The sequence below is a fragment of the Heterodontus francisci genome, chromosome 1 (genome assembly GCF_036365525.1).
Source record: "Heterodontus francisci isolate sHetFra1 chromosome 1, sHetFra1.hap1, whole genome shotgun sequence".
Classification (NCBI taxonomy): Eukaryota; Metazoa; Chordata; class Chondrichthyes; order Heterodontiformes; family Heterodontidae; genus Heterodontus; species Heterodontus francisci.
In genome coordinates this window covers 6,238,338-6,258,648 of record NC_090371.1, presented here as the reverse complement: position 1 = coordinate 6,258,648, position 20,311 = coordinate 6,238,338, and the positions used below count along the sequence as shown (strand labels likewise).

At 44.9% G+C, this 20,311-nt stretch overlaps 1 protein-coding gene across 5 annotated transcripts in view; it reads left to right on the top strand.

The window, feature by feature from the left end:
- The window catches only part of LOC137367113 (disintegrin and metalloproteinase domain-containing protein 12-like), a 544,479-nt gene that overhangs the window by 160,672 nt on the left and 363,496 nt on the right, over positions 1–20,311 (top strand). For all 5 annotated transcript variants that reach the window (XR_010973684.1, XM_068028577.1, XM_068028570.1 and 2 more), the window contains exon 7: positions 2,134–2,199. Coding sequence is in view for 4 of the 5 variants with exons in the window: in XM_068028577.1 (XP_067884678.1) it covers positions 2,134–2,199 (66 nt within the window). In the remaining variant the exon portion in view is untranslated. The remainder of the gene's footprint in view (positions 1–2,133; positions 2,200–20,311) is intronic.

Below are 20,311 nucleotides of genomic sequence, written 5' to 3'. Positions count from 1 at the left end.
TCCTCTCTAATCTTTCTACCAATCACTTTAAATCTATGCCCCCTCGTCACCAACCTCTCTGCTAAGGTGAATAGACCCTTCACCTCCACTCTATCGAGACCCCTCAAAATTTCGTACATTTCAATCAGATCTCCCCTCAGCCTTCTCTGTTCCAAGGAGAACAACCCCAGCCTATCCAATCTTTCCTCATAGCTGCATTTTTTCAGTCCTGGCAACATCCTCGTAAATCTCCTCTGCACCCTCTCAAGTGCAATTACATCCTTTCAGTAATGAGGTGACCAGAACTGCACACAGTACTCAAGTTGCGACCTAACCAATGAGTTATACAGTTCCAGCATAACCTCCCTACTCTTGTATTCTATACCTCGGCTAATAAAAGAAAGGATTCCATCTGCCTTCTTAACCACCTTATCGATCTGTCCTGCTACCTTCGGGGATCTGTGGACATTCACTCCAAGGTCCCTCACTTCTTCTACACTTCTCAGTATTTTCCCATTTATTGTGTATTCCTTTGACTTGTTTGACCTCCCCAAATGCATCACCTCACACTTCTCCAGGTTGGATTCCATTTGCCACTTTTCTGCCCATCTGACCAGACCATCAATATCTTCCTGCAGCCTACAGCGATCCTCCTCACTATCTACCACACAGACAATCTTTGTATCATCTGCAAACTTCTTGATCACGCTCCATCTCTTCCTCCCTTCTTGAATAGTGAGCTTATTTCTTCTGCCTTGCAATCCATTGGGACCATTCTAGAATCTCGGGAATTCTGGAAGATCAAGACCAATGCACCTACTATCTCTATAGTCCAGGGAATTTGCTGGCTTTGGTCCCATGATTTTCTCCAGTACTATTTCTTTAAAAATACTAATTACCTTAATTTCCTCATTTTCACTGCCCTTGGTTCCCCACTATCATCAGAATGTTTACCAAGAAGACAGATACAAAGTTTTCATTTAATGTCTCTGTCATTTCCATATTAAGGACCATTCTTGCTCCCTGTTTACATGGGTGCTTGTTCGATAACAACAGGCTTTGGTGCAACTGTGATGACTCTGTAGTTGAACAACCTGCCAACATCAAGAGAGTGCAGGGGGCATATGGAGTGAAAAGAGGAAGTTCCTAAGGTAGAGGAGGGAGTGAAGCCTGTGAGTGGAGGAAAAAAGAGGAGCAGAGACTGAGGGAGTGAAGAGGAAAGGGAGAGAGGCAAGCGAGGGAGGGGAGTGAGGAATTTGTGGGAGGGAGGAAGAGAGGGTCGAGGGACGGAAACGAGAACATAAGAAATAGGAGCAGGAGTAGACCATTCAGCCCTTCGAGTCCGCTCCGCCATTCAATGAGTCAAGGCTGATCTTCTACTTCAATACCATTTTCCTGCACTATCCTCACATCCCTTCATGTTGTTAATGTATATAAATCGATCCATCTCAGTCTTGACCATAATGACTGAGCCTCCACACCGTCTGGAGCAGAGAATTCCAAAGATTCACCACCCTCTGAGTGAAGAAATTCCTCCTCATCTCAGTCTTAAATGGCCTTGTCCTTACTCTGAGACTGTGTCCTACGTTCTAGACTCTCCAACCAGGGGAAACATCCTTCCTGCATTTACCCTGTCCAGCCCTGTAAGAATTTTGTATGCTTCAATTTGATCACCTCTCATTCTTCTAAATTCTGGAGAATACAGGCCCAACCTCCTCAATCTCTTCTCATAGGACAATCCCAACATCCCAGGAATCAGTCTTGTGAACCTTCATTGGCAAGTATATCTTTCCTCAGGTAAGGAGACCAAAAGTGCACAAAATACTCCAGGTGCGGTCTCACCAAGACTCTATGTAATTGCAGTAAGACATCTTTACTCCTGTACTCAAATCCTCTTGGACTGAAGGCCAACATACCATTTATCTTCTTGATTGCTTGCTGAGAGAGGGAGGAAGGAGGAAATTACTGATAAATGAAAAGACCATTGCTATGTGCAGGGTGGAGTTCTTTTGAAATAATGACACAGAGACAGGTAAAATAGCCGTGTATAAAATAAAAAGTAGGTGGGGCCCGAGTGGCTTGGCTTGTGATTAACTCCCTCCCTGCCAGGGTCCGCTTTCACCTCAATCTGACAGAGATTTTCTCTTTCTCCAGATGAAAAGGGATGTGCTACAGGAGAGGAGATATCTCGAGCTGGTGCTCGTAGCAGACAACACACTGGTAAGTGTCTTCTCTGAACATATCCAACATGAATGACCCCAGGCCCAATGTACGGAACAAGGAGCAAGACCGGGAAGGGAGGAGGAGAGACAGGAGCTGGAGATTGGGTGATGTCAGCCTTGGGTTTTCAAAGGCCGAAGAGAGTGGGAGGGAAGACTGAGGGTGGTGAGAAATTCCATCATTTCTATTAAGTGACTTGGTTTCAAAAGCTCAACCGGCTAGGTTTGAAGATGATGTATCATCACAGTATCATTTAAATGAAAAATGTAAGTGAACAAAACAGCAATAGAGGAAATATGGCACAGAGAAAAAAAGGAAAAATGGGTAACATTGACTGTATACAGATGGTTTACTGGTGTAGAGCCTATTGGGAGCAAAGTGACTTGTTGTCAGGTCCAGTCGGATTCCGGTCGGGTAGCAGGCCTCTAGTGACAATATCAAATAAGGGAGAATCTAACCAACTCCCCTTGATGTTCAATGGCATTGTCATCGCTGAATCCCCCACTATCAACATCCTGGGGGTTACCATTGACCAGAAACTGAACTGGAGTAGCCATATAAATATTGTGGCTACAAGAGCAGGTCAGAGGCTAGGAATCCTGCGGCGAGTAATTCACCTCCTGACTCCCCAAAGTCTGTCCACCATCTACAAGGTACAAGCCAGGAGTGTGATGGAATACTCTCCACTTGCCTGGATGGGTGCAGCTCCAACAACACTTAAGAAGCTCGACACCATCCAGGACAAAGCAGCCCGCTTGATTGGCACCCCATCAACAAACATTCACTCCCTCCACCACCGACTCACAGTGGTAGCAGTGTGTACCATCTACAAGATGCACTGCAGCAATGCACCAAGGCTCCTTAGACAGCACCTTCCAAACACCCGACCTCTACCAACTAGAAGGCCAAGGTCAACCGATGCATGGGAACATCACCACCTGCAAGTTCTCCTCCAAGTCACACACCATCCTTACTTGGAACTATATTGCCGTTCCTTCACTGTCGCAGCGTCAAAATCCTGGAACTCCCTTCCTAAGGGCACTGTTGGTGTACCTACCCCACATGGACTGCAGCGGTTCAAGAAGGTGGCTCACCAGCACCTTCTCAAGGGCAATTAGGGATGGGCAATAAATGCTGTTGTATCTAGCATTGTCCACATCCCATGAACAAATATTTAAAAAAAATCCTTCCTAAAGTGTGGTGTCCAGAACTGAATACAATACTCTGGTTGGGGCCTAACCAGAGCTTTATAAAGGTTCAGCATAACTTCCCTGTTTTTGTTCCCAGTCCCTCTATTAGTGAAGCCCAAGATCCACATCATTTACTAACCACTCTCTCAACATGTCCTGCCAACTTCAAAGATCGATGCACATGCACCCCCAGGTCCCTCTGTTCCTGTACACTCTTTGGAACTGTAACATTCAGTCTACATTGCCTCTCCCTATTCCTTCTGCCAAAGTGTATCGCCTCACATTTGTTAGTATTAAATTCTATCTGCTACCTCTCTGCCCATTCTGCTAGCCTATCTATATGTCACTGTTTACAGCACCTCCCTGTTTGGTGTCATCAGCAAATTTTGTGACTCGACACTTTATTCCAATATCTAAGACATTTCTTAATATCAAAAAAGCAGTGGTCCCAGCAGTGTGCCTTGGAAAACCATCCTCCAGTCTGAAAAACAACCATTTACTCTGACTCGCTGTTTTCTGTTCTTAAGCCAGTTTTTTTTATCCAATTGGACACTGAGCCTCCTATTCCATGAGCCTCAATTTTGTTAACCAGCCTTTTATGTGTTATCTTGTCAAATGCTTTCTTAAAATCCATATAAACAACATCCATCGCATTCCCTTCATCAACCTTCTCTGTTTCTTCATCAAAATATTCAATTAGATTAGTCAAACATGATCTGCCTTTTATAAATCCGTGCAGACTATTCTTAATTAAATCAAACCTCTCCAAGTGTCTGTTGATATTTTCCCTGATTTTAGTTTCTAACACTTTACCCACCACTGATGTTAAACTAACTGGCCTGTAGTTACTAGGACTGTCCGTACACCCTTTCTTGAATAAGGGTGTCATATTTGCCACTCTCTGATCCTCTGGCACCTCCCCAGTATCCAGGGAAGATTGGAAGATTATGGCAAGTCCTTCCTCTATCTTCACCCCGACTCCCATTAGCAACCTGGGATGCAAACCATCCGGACCAGGTGACTTATCTACCATAAGCATAGCCAGTCATTTTAGTACCTGCCCCCTCTCAATTGTCATCCTATCCATTGCCTCTACTCTCTCCACTTCTACTGATATTTTGTCAGTCTCCATTTTCTTAGTGAACACTGATACAAAGTACCCGTTATGTATATTAGCCTTCCCCTGCACCTCTAAGCATATATTCTCCACTCTGTCCCTAATAGGCCCCAACCCTCCTCTTAATACCCGCTTACTATTTACATACTGGTAGAAGATCTTTGGGGTCCCTTTTATGTTAACTGTCATTCTATTCTTATATTCTCTCTTTGCCTGTCTTACTTTCCTCTTCACCTCTGCTCTCACCTTATTGTATATGGGTTGGATCTCACCTGATGAGTTCACCTGTCATGCATCATACACCCTCTTTTTTTCCATCACTATCTCTATCTCCTTCATCTTCCAAGGAGCCCTGTTTTTGGTTCCTCTACCTTTCATCCTTATTGGAATGCTCCTAGCCTGTACCTGAAGCATCTCTTCCTTAAAGATAATCCATTGTTCCAATACAGCTCTTCCTGTCAGTCTTTGGTTCCATTCTACCCTGGCTAGATCCCATCTCATCATGTTGAAATTAGCCCTTTTCCAATCTAGACATTCTACCTTATTTTGTTCCTAATGTTTCTGCATTACTGTATGATACAATGATCACTCTTCCCCAAGTGCTCCTCCACAGACACTTGGTCCACTTGGCCCACCTCATTTCCCAGCACCAGATCCAGTAATGCCTCCTTTCTAGTTGGGCTGCGAACATACTGATCAAGAAAGTTTTCCTGAACACATTTTAGAAATTCACCCCCCTCCCTACCCTTTACTAGAAGATTATCCCAATCATTATTTGGATAATTAGAGTTGCACAGTATCACCACTCTATAATTTTTATTTTAGAGATACAGCACTGAAACAGGCCCTTCGGCCCACCGAGTCTGTGCCGACCATCAACCACCCATTTGTTACTAATCCTACACTAATTCCATATTCCTACCACATCCCCACCTTCCCTATATTTCCCGACCACCTACCTACACTAGGGGCAATTTATAATGGCCAATTAACCTATTAACCAGCAAGTCTTTGGCATGTGGGAGGAAACCAGAGCACCCAGAGGAAACCCACGCAGACACAGGGAGAACTTGCAAACTCTACACAGGCAGTACCCAGAATTGAACCCGGGTCCCTGGAGCTGTGAGGCTGCGGTGCTAACCACTGCGCCACTGTGCCGCCCTATTCTTGCACATCTCTGTGATTTCCCTGCAGATTTGCTCCTCTATCTTTCTAACTATTTGGAGACCTGTAGAATACCCCTAGTAACATGATCACACCCTTTTTACTCCTCAACTCGAAATAAATGAATTTTGTCCTTGGCTCTTCAGGGACATCTTGCCTTTCCAGCACTGTGATGTCTTCCCTAATCAGTACGGCCATCCCATCTCCCTCTTTTTCCTTCTCTATCTTTTCTGAACACTTTATATCCTTGTATATTAAACGGCCAGCCTTGTCATTTTTCAGCCATGTTTCTGTTATTGCCACTGCGTCATATCCCCATACTGCTATTTGAACTTGTAGCTCACCAACCTTATTCACCATACTTTGTCTGTTGACACACATGCATTCTAGGATTTCCAGTTTCAGGATTTTGACCCAGCGACAGTGAAGGAACGGCGATATATTTCCAAGTCAGAATGGTGTGTGACTTGGAGGGGAACTTGCAGGTGGTGGTGTTCCCATGTATTTGCTGCCCTTGTCCTTCTAGTTGGTAGAGGTCGTGGGTTTGGAAGGTGCTGTCTAAGGAGCCTTGGGTGAGTTGCTGCAGTGCATCTTGTAGATGGTACACACTGCTGCCACTGTGCGTCGGGTGGAGGGAGTGAATGTTTGTTGATGGGGTGCCAATCAAGTGGGCTGCTTTGTCCTGGATGGTGTCGAGCTTCTTGAGTGTTGTTGGAGCTGCACCCATCCAGGCAAGTGGAGAGTATTCCATCACACTCCTGACTTGTGCCTTGTAGATGGTGGACAGGCTTTGGGGAGTCAGGAGGTGAGTTACTCACCACTGAATTCCCAGCTTCTGACCTGCTCTTGTAGCCACAGTATTTATGTGGTTGGTCCAGTTCAGTTTCTGGTCATTGGTAACTGCAGGATGTTGATAGTGGGGGATTCAGCGATAGTAATGCCATTGAATGTCAAGGTTGGATAGCAAGAGGCTTTTTCCCAGAGTGGGGGATTCAATTACTAGAGGACACGAGTTCAAAGTGAAAGGGGAAAAGTTTAGGGGGGATATGCGTGGAAAGTTCTTTACGCAGAGGGTGGTGGGCACCTGGAACGCATTGCCAGCGGAGGTGGTAGATGCGGGCACGATGGAGTCTTTTAAGATGTATCTAGACAGATACATGAATGGGCAGGAAGAAAAGAGATACAGAACCTTAGAAAATAGGCGACATGTTTAGAGAGAGGATCTGGATCGGCGCAGGCTTGGAGGGCCGAAGGGCCTGTTCCTGTGCTGTAATTATCTTTGTTCTTGTTCTTTGTTCTTTGGTTAGATTCTCTCTTATTGGAGATGGTCATTGCCTGGCACTTGTGTGGCACAAATGTTACTTGCCACTTATCAGCCCAAGCCTGGATATTGTCCAGGTCTTGCTGCATGCAGGCATGGATTTTTAAAAAATTCTTTCATGGGATGTTGGTGTGGCTGGCTAGGCCAGCATTTATTGCCCATCCCTAATTGCCCTTGATTGTTTTAGTATCTGGAGAGTCACGAATTATACTGAACACTGTGCAATCATCAGCGCCCATGCACACTTCTGACCTTATGATTGAGGGAAAGTCATCGACTCATGGCACAGAATGAGGCTATTCGGCCTATCGAATTCAGGCCCACTCTCTGTACAACAATCCAATCAGTCCTATTCCCCGGACCCATCCCTGTAACCCTGCAAGTTTATTTCCCTCAAATGCCTCTTTCATGTGGTGCCTTTCGGATCATCGGATGCCTTTTGAAAATCCAAAGACACTACATCTACTGGTTTCCCCTTTATTCATCCTGCTTGTTGCATCCTCAAAGAACTCTAATAGATTTGTCAAACATGATTTCTTTTCCATAAAACCATATTAATGCTGCCTGATTGTGTTATTATTTTCTAAACTTGCTGCTACTATTTCCTTAATAATGGATTCCAGCATTTTTCCAATGACAGATGTTTGGCTAACTGACCAATAGTTTTCTGCTCTCTGTCTTCCTCCTTTCTTGACTGGAATGGTTTTCCAATCCTCTGGGACCTTTCCAGAATCTTGGAAATTTTGCAAGATAACAATCAATGCATCCACTATATCTGTGGCCACTTCTTTTAAGATCCTCGGATGCATGTCATCAGGTCCAGGGGACTTGTCAACCTTTATCACACAGAATCACAGAAATGTTACAGTGTAGAAAGAGGCCATTCAGCCCATAGTGTCTGCATCAGCTCTCTTAATGAACGTTTCGCCGAGTGCCACACTCCCGCATTCTCCCCATAACCCTGCACATTCTTCCTTTTCATATAATAGTCTAATTCCCTTTTGAATGCTTCAATTGAACCTGCCTCCACCACGTTCTCAGGCAGTGCATTCCAGATCTTGACCACTCGCTGCGTGAAAAGGTTTTTCCTCATGTCACTTTTGCTTTTCTTACCAAATACTTTAAATCTGTGCCCTTTTGTTCTTGATCCTTTCACGAGTGGGAACAGTCTCTCCCAATTTAGTCTGTAAAGACCCCTCATGATTTTGAATACCTCTATTAAATCTCCTCTCAGCCTTCTCCTCTCCAAGGAAAACAGTCCTAACTTCTCCAATCTATCTTCATAACTGAAGTTCTTCATCCCTGGAATCATTCTCATGAATCTCTTCTGTACTTTCTCCAATGCCCTCACATCTTTCCTCAAGTGCGGTGCCCAGAATTGGACACAATACTCCAGCTGAGGCCGAACTAGTGTCTTATACAAGTTCAATATAACTTGCCCGTCTAAGAGCGAAGTCCAAAGTACGGAAAGTCCTCATCAGGGAACTCCTCTTTGCTGACGATGCTGCTTTAACATCTCACACTGAAGAGTGCCTGCAGAGTCTCATCGACAGGTTTGCGGCTGCCTGCAATGAATTTGGCCTAACCATCAGCCTCAAGAAAACGAACATCATGGGGCAGGACGTCAGAAATGCTCCATCCATCAATATTGGCGACCACACTCTGGAAGTGGTTCAAGAGTTCACCTGCCTAGGCTCAACTATCACCAGTAACCTGTCTCTAGATGCAGAAATCAACAAGCGTATGGGAAAGGCTTCCACTGCTATGTCCAGACTGGCCAAGAGAGTGTGGGAAAATGGCGCACTGACATGGAACACAAATGTCCGAGTGTATCAGGCCTGTGTCCTCAGTACCTTGCTCTATAGCAGCGAGGCCTGGACAGCGTATGTCAGCCAAGAGCGATGTCTCAATTCATTCCATCTTCGCTGCCTCCGGAGAATCCTTGGCATCAGGTGGCAGGACCGCATCTCCAACACAGAAGTCCTTGAAGCGGCCAACATCCCCAGCTTATACATACTACTGAGTCAGCGGCGCTTGAGATGGCTTGGCCATGTGAGCCGCATGGAAGATGGCAGGATCCCCAAAGACACATTGTACAGCGAGCTCGCCACTGGCATCAGACCCACCGGCCGTCCATGTCTCCGCTTTAAAGTCGTCTGCAAACGCGACATGAAATCCTGTGACATTGATCACAAGTCGTGGGAGTCAGTTGCCAGCGTTCGCCAGAGCTGGCGGGCAGCCATAAAGACAGGGCTAAAATGTGGCGAGTCGAAGAGACTTAGTAGTTGGCAGGAAAAAAGACAGAGGCGCAAGGGGAGAGCCAACTGTGTAACAGCCCTGACAAACAACTTTCTCTGCAGCACCTGTGGAAGAGCCTGTCACTCTAGAATTGGCCTTTATAGCCACTCCAGGCGCTGCTTCACAAACCACTGACCACCTCCAGGCGCTTACCCATTGTCTCTCGAGACAAGGAGGCCAAAGAAGGGAATATAACTTCTTTGCTCTTGTACTCTCTGCCACTATTAATAAAGCCCAGGATACTGTATACTTTATGAATCACTTTCTCAACCTGTCCTGCCACCTGCAATGACATATGCAGATATACACCAAGTCCCTCTGGTCCTGCACCCCTTTAGAATTGTACCTTATATTTTAAGTTGTCTCTCCATGTTCTTCCTACCAAAATGAATCACTTCACATTTCTCTGCATTGATTTTAATCTGCCACCTGTCTGCCCATTCCACCAACTTGTCGATGTCCTTTTGAAGTTCTACACTATCCTCCTCACAGTTCACAATGCTTCCAAGTTTCATATCATCTGACAACTTTGAAATTGTGCCCTGTACATCAAGGTCAAGGCCAGAGAGAGAACCTGGCAGGAGCAGAGATTTAAAAAGCGCACCAAGAAATCGGAGGCTGAAGAGTGAGAGAGATAGAATGGCAGAGCAGGGGAAAAAATCAAAAAGTCATATCAGAGTGATGTCACAGTGGAGAGAGAGAGCAGGGAAACAAAACGCCGGGGGTGAGTATAGCAGTCAATTTTTAATTTAATTTCATCTAAAGCAATCAAATATAAAGTAAGATCTGATTGAATCATTAGTATTTAAACTAAAAACTAAAGAGGATTTGATAATTTATCATACAGAGTGAGAGAGAGACCAGCAGAATTTGCTCAAATCTGGACAATTTAATAAATAAGCTGCATTAAGAATTTTTAGGGTTTATCAGCGTTTGTAAGGTTTACTAATAGTACTAAAGAACAAAGAACAAAGAACAAAGAAAATTACAGCACAGGAACAGGCCCTTCGGCCCTCCAAGCCTACGCCGATCCAAATCCTCGATCTAAACGTGTCGCCTATTTTCTAAGGGTCTGTATCTCTTTGCTTCCTGCCCATTCATGTATCTGTCTAGATACATCTTAAAAGACGCTATCATGCCCGCGTCTACCACCTCCGCTGGCAACGCGTTCCATGCACCCACCACCCTCTGCGTAAAGAACTTTCCACGCATATTCCCCCTAAACTTTTCCCCTTTCACTTTGAACTCGTGTCCTCTAGTAATTGAAACCCCCACTCTGGGAAAAAGCTTCTTGCTACCCACCCTATCTATACCTCTCATGATTTTGTACACCTCAATCAGGTCCCCCCTCAACCTCCGTCTTTCTAATGAAAATAATCCTAATCGACTCAACCTCTCTTCATAGCTAGCGCCCTCCATACCAGGCAACATCCTGGTGAACCTCCTCTGCACCCTCTCCAAAGCATCCACATCCTTTTGGTAATGTGGCGACCAGAACTGCACGCAGTATTCCAAATGTGGCCGAACCAAAGTCCTATACAACTGTAACATGACCTGCCAACTTTTGTACTCAATACCCCGTCCGATGAAGGAAAGCATGCAGTATGCCTTCTTGACCACTCTATTGACTTGCGTTGCCACCTTCAGGGAACAATGGACCTGAACACCCAAATCTCTCTGTACATCAATTTTCCCCAGGACTTTTCCATTTACTGTATAGTTCACTCTTGAATTGGATCTTCCAAAATGCATCACCTCGCATTTGCCCTGATTGAACTCCATCTGCCATTTCTCTGCCCAACTCTCCAGTCTATCGATATTCTGCTGGACAGTCCCCTTCACTATCTGCTACTCCACCAATCTTAGTGTCGTCTGCAAACTTGCTAATCAGACCTCCTATACTTTCCTCCAAATCATTTATGTATATCACAAACAACAGTGGTCCCAGCACGGATCCCTGTGGAACACCACTGGTCACACGTCTCCATTTTGAGAAACTCCCTTCCACTGCTACTCTCTGTCTCCTGTTGCCCAGCCAGTTCTTTATCCATCAAGCTAGTACACCTTGGACCCCATGCACCTTCACTTTCTCCATCAGCCTACCATGGGGAACCTTATCAAACGCCTTACTGAAGTCCATGTATACGACATCTACAGCCCTTCCCTCATCAATCAACTTTGTCACTTCCTCAAAGAATTCTATTAATTTGGTAAGACATGACCTTCCCTGCACAAAACCATGTTGCCTATCACTGATAAGCCCATTTTCTTCCAGATGGGAATAGATCCTATCCCTCAGTATCTTCTCCAGCAGCTTCCCTACCACTGACGTCAGGCTCACCGGTCTATAATTACCTGGATTATCCCTGCTACCCTTCTTAAACAAGGGGGCAACATTAGCAATTCTCCAGTCCTCCGGCACCTCACCCGTGTTTAAGGATGCTGCAAAGATATCTGTTAAGGCCCCAACTATTTCCTCTCTCGCTTCCCACAGTAACCTGGGATAGATCCCATCCGGACCTGGGGATTTGTCCACCTTAATGCCTTTTAGAATACCCAACACTTCCTCCCTCCTTATGCCGACTTGACCTAGAATAATCAAACATCTGTCCCTGACCTCAACATCCGTCATGTCCCTCTCCTCGGTGAATACCGATGCAAAGTACTCGTTTAGAATCTCACCCATTTTCTCTGACTCCACGCATAACTTTCCTCCTTTGTCTTTGAGTGGGCCAATCCTTTCTCTAGTTACCCTCTTGCTCCTTATATATGAATAAAAGGCTTTGGGATTTTCCTTAACCCTGTTTGCTAAAGATATTTCATGACCCCTTTTAGCTCTCTTAATTCCTCGTTTCAGATTGCGCCTACAATCCCGATATTCTTTCAAAGCTTCGTCTTTCTTCAGCCGCCTAGACCTTACGTATGCTTCCTTTTTCCTCTTAGCTAGTCTCACAATTTCACCTGTCATCCATGGTTCCCTAATCTTGCCATTTCTACCCCTCATTTTCACAGGAACATGTCTCTCCTGCACGCTAATCAACCTCTCTTTAAAAGCCTCCCACATATCAAATGTGGATTTACCTTCAAACAGCTGCTCCCAATCTACATTCCCCAGCTCCTGCCGAATTTTGGTATAGTTGGCCTTCCCCCAATTTAGCACTCTTCCTTTAGGACCACTCTCGTCTTTGTCCATGAGTATTCTAAAACTTACGGAATTGTGATCACTATTCCCAAAGTAGTCCCCGACTGAAACTTCAACCACCTGGCCCGGCTCATTCCCCAACACCAGGTCCAGTATGGTCCCTTCCCGAGTTGGACTATTTACATACTGCTCTAGAAAACCCTCCTGGATGCTCCTTACAAATTCTGCTCCATCTAGACCTCTAACACTAAGTGAATCCCAGTCAATGTTGGGAAAATTAAAATCTCCTATCACCACCACCTTGTTGCTCCTACATCTTTCCATAATCTGTTTACATATTTGTACCTCTATCTCACGCTCGCTGTTGGGAGGCCTGTAGTACAGCCCCAACATTGTTACCGCACCCTTCCTATTTCTGAGTTCTGCCCATATTGCCTCACAGCTCGAGTCCTCCATAGTGCCTTCCTTCAGCACAGCTGTGATATCCTCTTTGACCAGTAATGCAACTTCTCCACCCCTTTATCCTCCCTCTCTATCCCGCCTGAAGCATCGGTATCCTGGGATATTTAGTTGCCAATCATGCCCTTCCCTTAACCAAGTCTCAGTAATAGCAATAACATCATACTCCCAGGTACTAATCCAAGCCCTAAGTTCATCTGCCTTACCTACTACACTTCTTGCATTAAAACAAATGCACCTCAGACCACCAGTCCCTTTGCTTTCATCATCTGCTCCCTGCCTACTCTTTCCCTTAGTCACGCTGACTTCATTATCTAGTTCCTTACAGGCTTTAGTTACTACCTCCTTATTCTCCACTGACCTCATTTGGTTCCCATCCCCCTGCCACATTAGTTTAAACCCTCCCCAACAGCGTTAGCAAAAGCACCCCCAAGGACATTGGTTCCAGTCCGGCCCAGGTGTAGACCGTCCAATTTGTAATAGTCCCACCTCCCCCAGAACTGGTCCCAATGTCCCAAAAATCTGAACCCCTCCCTCCTGCACCATCTCTCAAGCCACACATTCATCCTGACTATTCTTTCATTTCTACTCTGACTATCACGTGGCACTGGTTGCAATCCTGAGATTACTACCTCTGAGGTCCTACTTTTTAACTTGGCTCCTAACTCCCTAAATTCTGCTTGTAGGACCTCATCCCGTTTTTTACCTATATCATTGGTGCCTATGTGCACAACGACAACTGGCTGTTCACCCTCCCCCTTCAGAATGTTCTGCAGCCGATCTGAGACATCCCTGACCCGTGCACCTGGGAGGCAACATACCATTCGGGAGTCTCATTTTCGACCACAGAACCGCCTATCTACTCCCCTTACAATCGAATCCCCTATGACTATAGCCCTTCCACTCTTTTTCCCGCCCTTCTGAACAGCAGAGCCAGCCACGGTGCCATGAACCTGGCTTCTGCTGCCTTCCCCTGGTGAGCCATCTCCCTCAACAGTATCCAAAACGGTATACCTGTTGTGGAGGGAGATGACCGCAGGGGACACCTGCGCTGCCTTCCTGCTCTTTCTCTGCCTTTTGGTCACCCATTCTCTTTCTCCCTCAGCAATCCTAATCTGCGGTGTGACCAATTCGCTAAACGTGCTATCCACAACCTCCTCAGCATCGCGGATGCTCCAAAGTGAGTCCATCCGCAGCTCCAGAGCCGTCATGCGGTCTAACAAGAGCTGCAGCTGGACACACTTCCTGCACGTGAAGGAGTCAAGGACATCAGCCATGTCCCTGAGCTCCCACGTTGAGCAAGAGGAGCATGTCACGGGTCTGAGATCTCCTGCCATTTTTAATCTTAAGCTTAAACTTAGTTAAATGAAAAAGGAACGAAAAGTTTTTAAACAATCACACGATAAAATAAAAGAAAAAGAGAAATAGAAAAAGCCTTACCTTATCTACACACCACCGAGTCCTTTTTTTTTTGGTTAGAGGAGGAGGGCGGGTGGGAGACACTACAGGTGTGGTGTCTCGGGTTCAGAAACGGCCCAAATATATAGGGTTTTACTTACCCAGCTGCCACCTGGTCTCCACCGAAAACAAAAGGAAATTAAGTTTACTTTAAACTGACCTTCCCAGCTGCTCACTCGCTCGCACTCTCTGCTCCCGAAAAAGCTGCTGCAATGAAAGGCAAGTTCTTTTAAATGGCCCAAATATATAGGGTTTTACTTACCCAGCAGGTTTATTAGAATTGGCAAAGCTTTATTAGAATTGGTAAGGTCTATTACCAATAGGAAAGGCTACATATCTGGATAATCAAGAAAAGTATAACTTTAGTTGAAGGAGGTACTAGCATTTCTAAGCACAGTAAATTCTAGTATATGTATGAATTATTCTAAGTTAATTAAGAAAGTAATTAAAGTAAATTAACTAATAGCATAAGTAACAATGACAGGACAGGTGTTCTGTTGTAGCTGTGGTCTGTGGGAGCCTTTGGATGCTGAGGTGATTCAGGACAAACACATCTGCAGAACGTGTGAGCAGATAGAGGAATTCCGGATCAGGATTATTGATCTGGAAGATGAACTGTGCATACTGCAATGTGAGGGATGTAAGGGATGCAATGTACACTTAGTTCCGGAGGACGGTCACACCTCTTAGAACAGGGTCATTTGTATTGGTCAGCAGTGAGGGACAGGAGGATGTGACCGTGAGTGAGGCAGGTAAAGGGACTGAGCAGACAGCAATGGAAGATCCTCAGACTTTGCAATTGTCAAACAGGTTTGAGGTGCTCTCAACCTGTGTGGATGAAAGCGAGGTCTGCAAGGTGAATGAACAGACTGGCCATGGCACTGTGATACAGGGTCCATTAAAGTGGGGGAAGCTAAAAGAAATGTAGTGGTAGTAGAGAATAGTGTAGTGAGGGGGATCGACACTATTCTGTATAGCCGAGAACGTGAGTCCAGAAGGCTGTGTTGCCTGCCCGGTGCCAGGGTTCAGGACATCTGCTCAGGACTGGACAGGAACTTGGAGTGGGAGGGGGAGGATCCAGTTAATTTGGTCCATGTAGGTACCAATGACATAGGTAGGACTAGGAAAGAGGGTCTGCTTAGACAGTATGAGGAGCTAGGCACCAAATTGAAGAGCAGAACCTCAAGGATAATAATCTCTGGATTATAATCTGAGCCACGTGCTAATTGGCAGAGGGCACATAAGATTAGTGAAATGAATATGTGGCTCAAAGATTGGTGTGGGAGAAGTGGGTTTCAGTTCCTGGGGCACTGGCACCAGTACCGGGGAAAGTGTGAGCTGTACCATTGGGATGGTCTGCACCTGAACCGTGCTGGGACCAGTCTTCCAGCAAACCGTGTAACTAGGGAAGTAGAGAAGGATTTGAACTAAACAAGGGGGGAGAGGGATCAAGCTTGAATAGATGTAGCAAATCAAGGGCTAGAGTCAAGGCAGGAGAGCAGAATAGTAATATGGGAAATGAAGGTCAGAGAATGGCAGGAAGAGACAGAGAGAAAAAATCTAAGAACACACCAACAATCAAGCCAAGACATTACACAGATAACAAAAAGAACAAATTAAAGGCTCTGTATCTGAATGCACGTAACATTCAAAGCAAAGTAGACGAACTGATAGTGCACATTAAAATAAATAGATACGATCTGATAGCCATTAAGGAGACATGACTGCAGGATGACAAAGATTATGTCCTCAATATTGAGGGGCATATGACATTCAAGAAGAATAGGAAGCTAGGTAAAGGTGGAGGGGTAGCACTATTAATCAAGGATGGCACTGGTGCAATTGTTAGAAATGACCTTGGTTCAGGAGATCAGGATGTAGAATCGATTTGGGTGGAGATGAGAAATAGTACAGACAAGAGGTCACTAGTGGGAGTGCTCTACAGGCCCCCTAACAGTAAACACAATGTAGGATGAAGTATCCAAGAAGAAATATTGGGCGTTTGTGATAAAGGGATGGCAATAATCATGGGTGATTTTAATCTACATATAGACTGGAAAAATCAGATTGACAATAGTAGCCTGGATGATGAGTTTATAAAATGCTTTCGAGATAGTTTCTTAGAGCAGCATGTTCTGGAACCAATCAGAGAGCAGGTTATATTAGACTTTGCATTGCATAATGTGACAGAATGAATTAATGACCTCAGAGTAAAGGCACCTTTAGGTAGCAGCGATCACAATATGATTGAGTTTTACATCCAGTTTGAAAGAGAGAGGAGTGGGTCTAAGACTAGTATTTTAAACTTAAATAAGGGCAACTATGTGGGCATGAAAGCTGAGCTAGCTGAAGTGAACTGAATTACTATACTAGGAGATAGATCAATAGAGAAGCAATGGCAGACATTTAAGGGGATATTTCAGAATACTCAGAATAAGTATATTCTTACTATAAAGAAAATTCGAAGGGGAGGGCTCACCATCCATGGATAACTAAACAAGTTAAGGAAAGTATTTAACTTAAGGAAAAAGCATATAATGGCACAAAGATGAGTGACAGGTCAGATGATTGGTCAGAATACCAAGAATGGCAGAGAATGACTAAAAGGTTAAACAGGAGAAAGAAATTAGAGTATGAGAGGAAGCTAGCTAGAAATGTAAAAATGGAGAGCAAGAGTTTCTACAGATATTTATACAGGAAAATAGTAAGTAAAGTTAATGTTGGTCCTCTAAAGAGTGAGAATGGAGAGTTAATAGTAGATAATAAGGAAATGGCGGATGAAATGAACAAATATTTTGCTTCTGTCTTCACTATAAAGGATACAAAAAACATTACAGTAATAGCTGTAAATCAGGAGGTGGAAGGAAAAGAGGAACTTGGTGAAATTACAATCACCAGGGAAGCGGCACTGAGCAAACTGATGGAGTTACGGGCTGACAAGTCCCCGGGTCATGATGGACTTCATCCTAGGGTCTTAATTAGGTGGCTAATGAGGTAGTAGATGCGTTGGTGCTAATTTTTCAAAATTCGCTAGACTCTGGAAATGTTCCATCAGACTGGAAAGTAGTAAATTTAACCCCTCTATTCAAAAAGGGGGGAGGCAGAAAACAGGTAACTATAGGCCAGTTAGCTTGACATCTGTCATGGGGAAGGTATTAGAATCAATCATTAAGGAGGCTACAGCTGGGCACTTAGAAAACTCAAGGTAATCGGGAATAGTCAGCATGGTTTTGTGAAAGGGAAATCATGTTCAACCAATTTATTGGAGTTCTTTGAAGCAGTATCATGCGCTGTGGATAAAGGGGAGCCCATTGACGCACTGTACTTGGATTTCCAGAAGGCATTTGACAAGGCACCACATAAAAGGTTATTGCACAAAGTAGGAGCTCATGGTGTACGGGGTAACATATTAGCATGGATAGAAGATTGGCTGGCTGGCAGAAAACAGAGAGTATGCATAAATGGGTCCTTTTCTGATTGGGAGGATGAGACGATTGGAGACCCGCAGGGGTCTGTGCTGGGGCCTCAACTTTTAACAATTTATATCAATGACTTAGATGAGGGGAACGATGGCATGGTAGCTAAATTTGTAGATGACACAAAGATAGGTAGGAAAGTATGTTGTGAAAGACATAAGAAGGTTGCAGACTGATATAGATAGGTTGAGTGAGTGGACAAAAATATGACAGATGAAGTATAATGTGGGAAAATGTGAAGTTGTTCACTTTGGCAGGAAGAATAAAAAAGCAGAGTATTACTTAAACAGTGAACAACTGCAGAACTCTGAAGTACAGAGAGATCTAGGTGTTCCGGTGCAGGAGTCACAAAACGTTAGTATGCAGGTACAGCAAGTAATAGAGAAAGCTAATGGGATGCTATTCTTTATTACGAGAGGAATTGAAAATAAAAGTAAGGATATTATGCTTCAGTTATACAGGGCATTGTTGAGACCACATCTCGAATACTGGGTGTAGATTTGGTCTCCTTAAGGAAGGATGTGAATGCATTGGAGGTGGTTCCGAGGAGGTTTTTGAGATTGATACCTGGAATGAGTGGGTTGTCTTATGAGGAAAGGTTGGACAGACTGGGCTTGTTTTCACTGGAGTTCAGAAGAATGAGGGGAGACTTGATTGAAGTTTATAAGATCCTGAACGGTCTTGACAAGGTGGATGTGGAAAGGCTGTTTCCTCTTGTGGGTGAGTCCAGAACTAGGGGGCACTGTTTTAAAGTTAGGGAGTCGCCCTTTTAGGACAGAGATGAGGAGAAATTTCTTCTCTCAGAGGGTTGTGTGACTGTGGAACTCTCTGCCTCAGAAGGTGCTGGAGGCGGGGTCATTGAATATTTTTAAGGTGGGGGTAGATAAATTCTTGTTAGGTAAGGGAATCAAAGGTTATCGGGAGTAGATGGGAGTGTGGAATCCAAAAAATAAACAGATCAGCCATGATCTTATTGAATGGTGGAGCAGGCTCGATGGGCTGAATGGCCTACTCCTGCTCCTAATTTGTATGGTTGTATGGTCACTCCCTCCATCACGGACGCACAGTGGCAGCAGTGTGTACCATCTACAAGATGCACTGCAGCAATGCACCAAGGGTCCTTAGACAGCACCTTCCAAACACATGACCTCTACCAACTAGAAGGACAAGGGCAGCAAATACATGAGAACACCATCACCTGCAAGTTCCCCTCCCAGTCACACACCATCCTGACTTGGAACTATATCACCGTTCCTTCACTGTCACTGAGCCAAAATCCTGGAACTCCCTTCCAGCAGCACAGTGGGTTTACCTAAGAACAAAGAACAAAGAAAATTACAGCACAGGAACAGGCCCTTCGGCCCTCCAAGCCTGCACCGATCCAGATCCTCTATCTAAACATGTCGCCTATTTTCTAAGGGTCTGTATCTCTTTACTTCCTGCCCATTCATGTATCTGTCTAGATACATCTTAAAAGACGCTATCGTGCCCGCGTCTACCACCTCCGCTGGCAATGCGTTCCAAGCACCCACCACCCTCTGCGTAAAGAACTTTCCACGCATATCCCCCCTAAACTTTTCCCCTCTGACTTTGAACTCGTGATCCCTAGTAATTGAATCCCCCACTCTGGGAAAAAGCTTCTTGCTATCCACCCTGTCTAAACCTCTCATGATTTTGTACACCTCAATCAGATCCCCCATCAACCTCCGTCTTTCTAATGAAAATAATCCTAATCTACTCAACCTCTCTTCATAGCTAGCGCCCTCCATACCAGGCAACATCCTGGTGAACCTCCTCTGCACCCTCTCCAAAGCATCCACATCCTTTTGGTAATGTGGCGACCAGAACTGCACGCAGTATTCCAAATGTGGCCGAACCAAAGTCTTATACAACTGTAACATGACCTGCCAACCCTTGTACTCAATACCCCGTCCGATGAAGGAAAGCATGCCGTATGCCTTCTTGACCATTCTATTGACCTGCGTTGCCACCTTCAGGGAACAATGGACCTGAACACCCAAATCTCTCTGTACATCAATTTTCCCCAGGACTTTTCCATTTACTGTATAGTTCACTCTTGAATTGGGTCTTCCAAAATGCATCACCTCGCATTTACCCTGATTGAACTCCATCTGCCATTTCTCTGCCCAACTCTCCAATCTATCAAGATTCTGCTGGACAGTCCCCTTCACTATCTGCTACTCCACCAATCTTAGTGTCGTCTGCAAACTTGCTAATCAGACCTCCTATACTTTCCTCCAAATCATTTATGTATATCACAAACAACAGTGGTCCCAGCACGGATCTCTGTGGAACACCACTGGTCACACGTCTCCATTTTGAGAAACTCCCTTCCACTGCTACTCTCTGTCTCCTGTTGCCCAGCCAGTTCTTTATCCATCTAGCTAGTACACCCTGGACCCCATGCGCCTTCACTTTCTCCATCGGCCTACCATGGGGAACCTTATCAAACGCCTTACTGAAGTC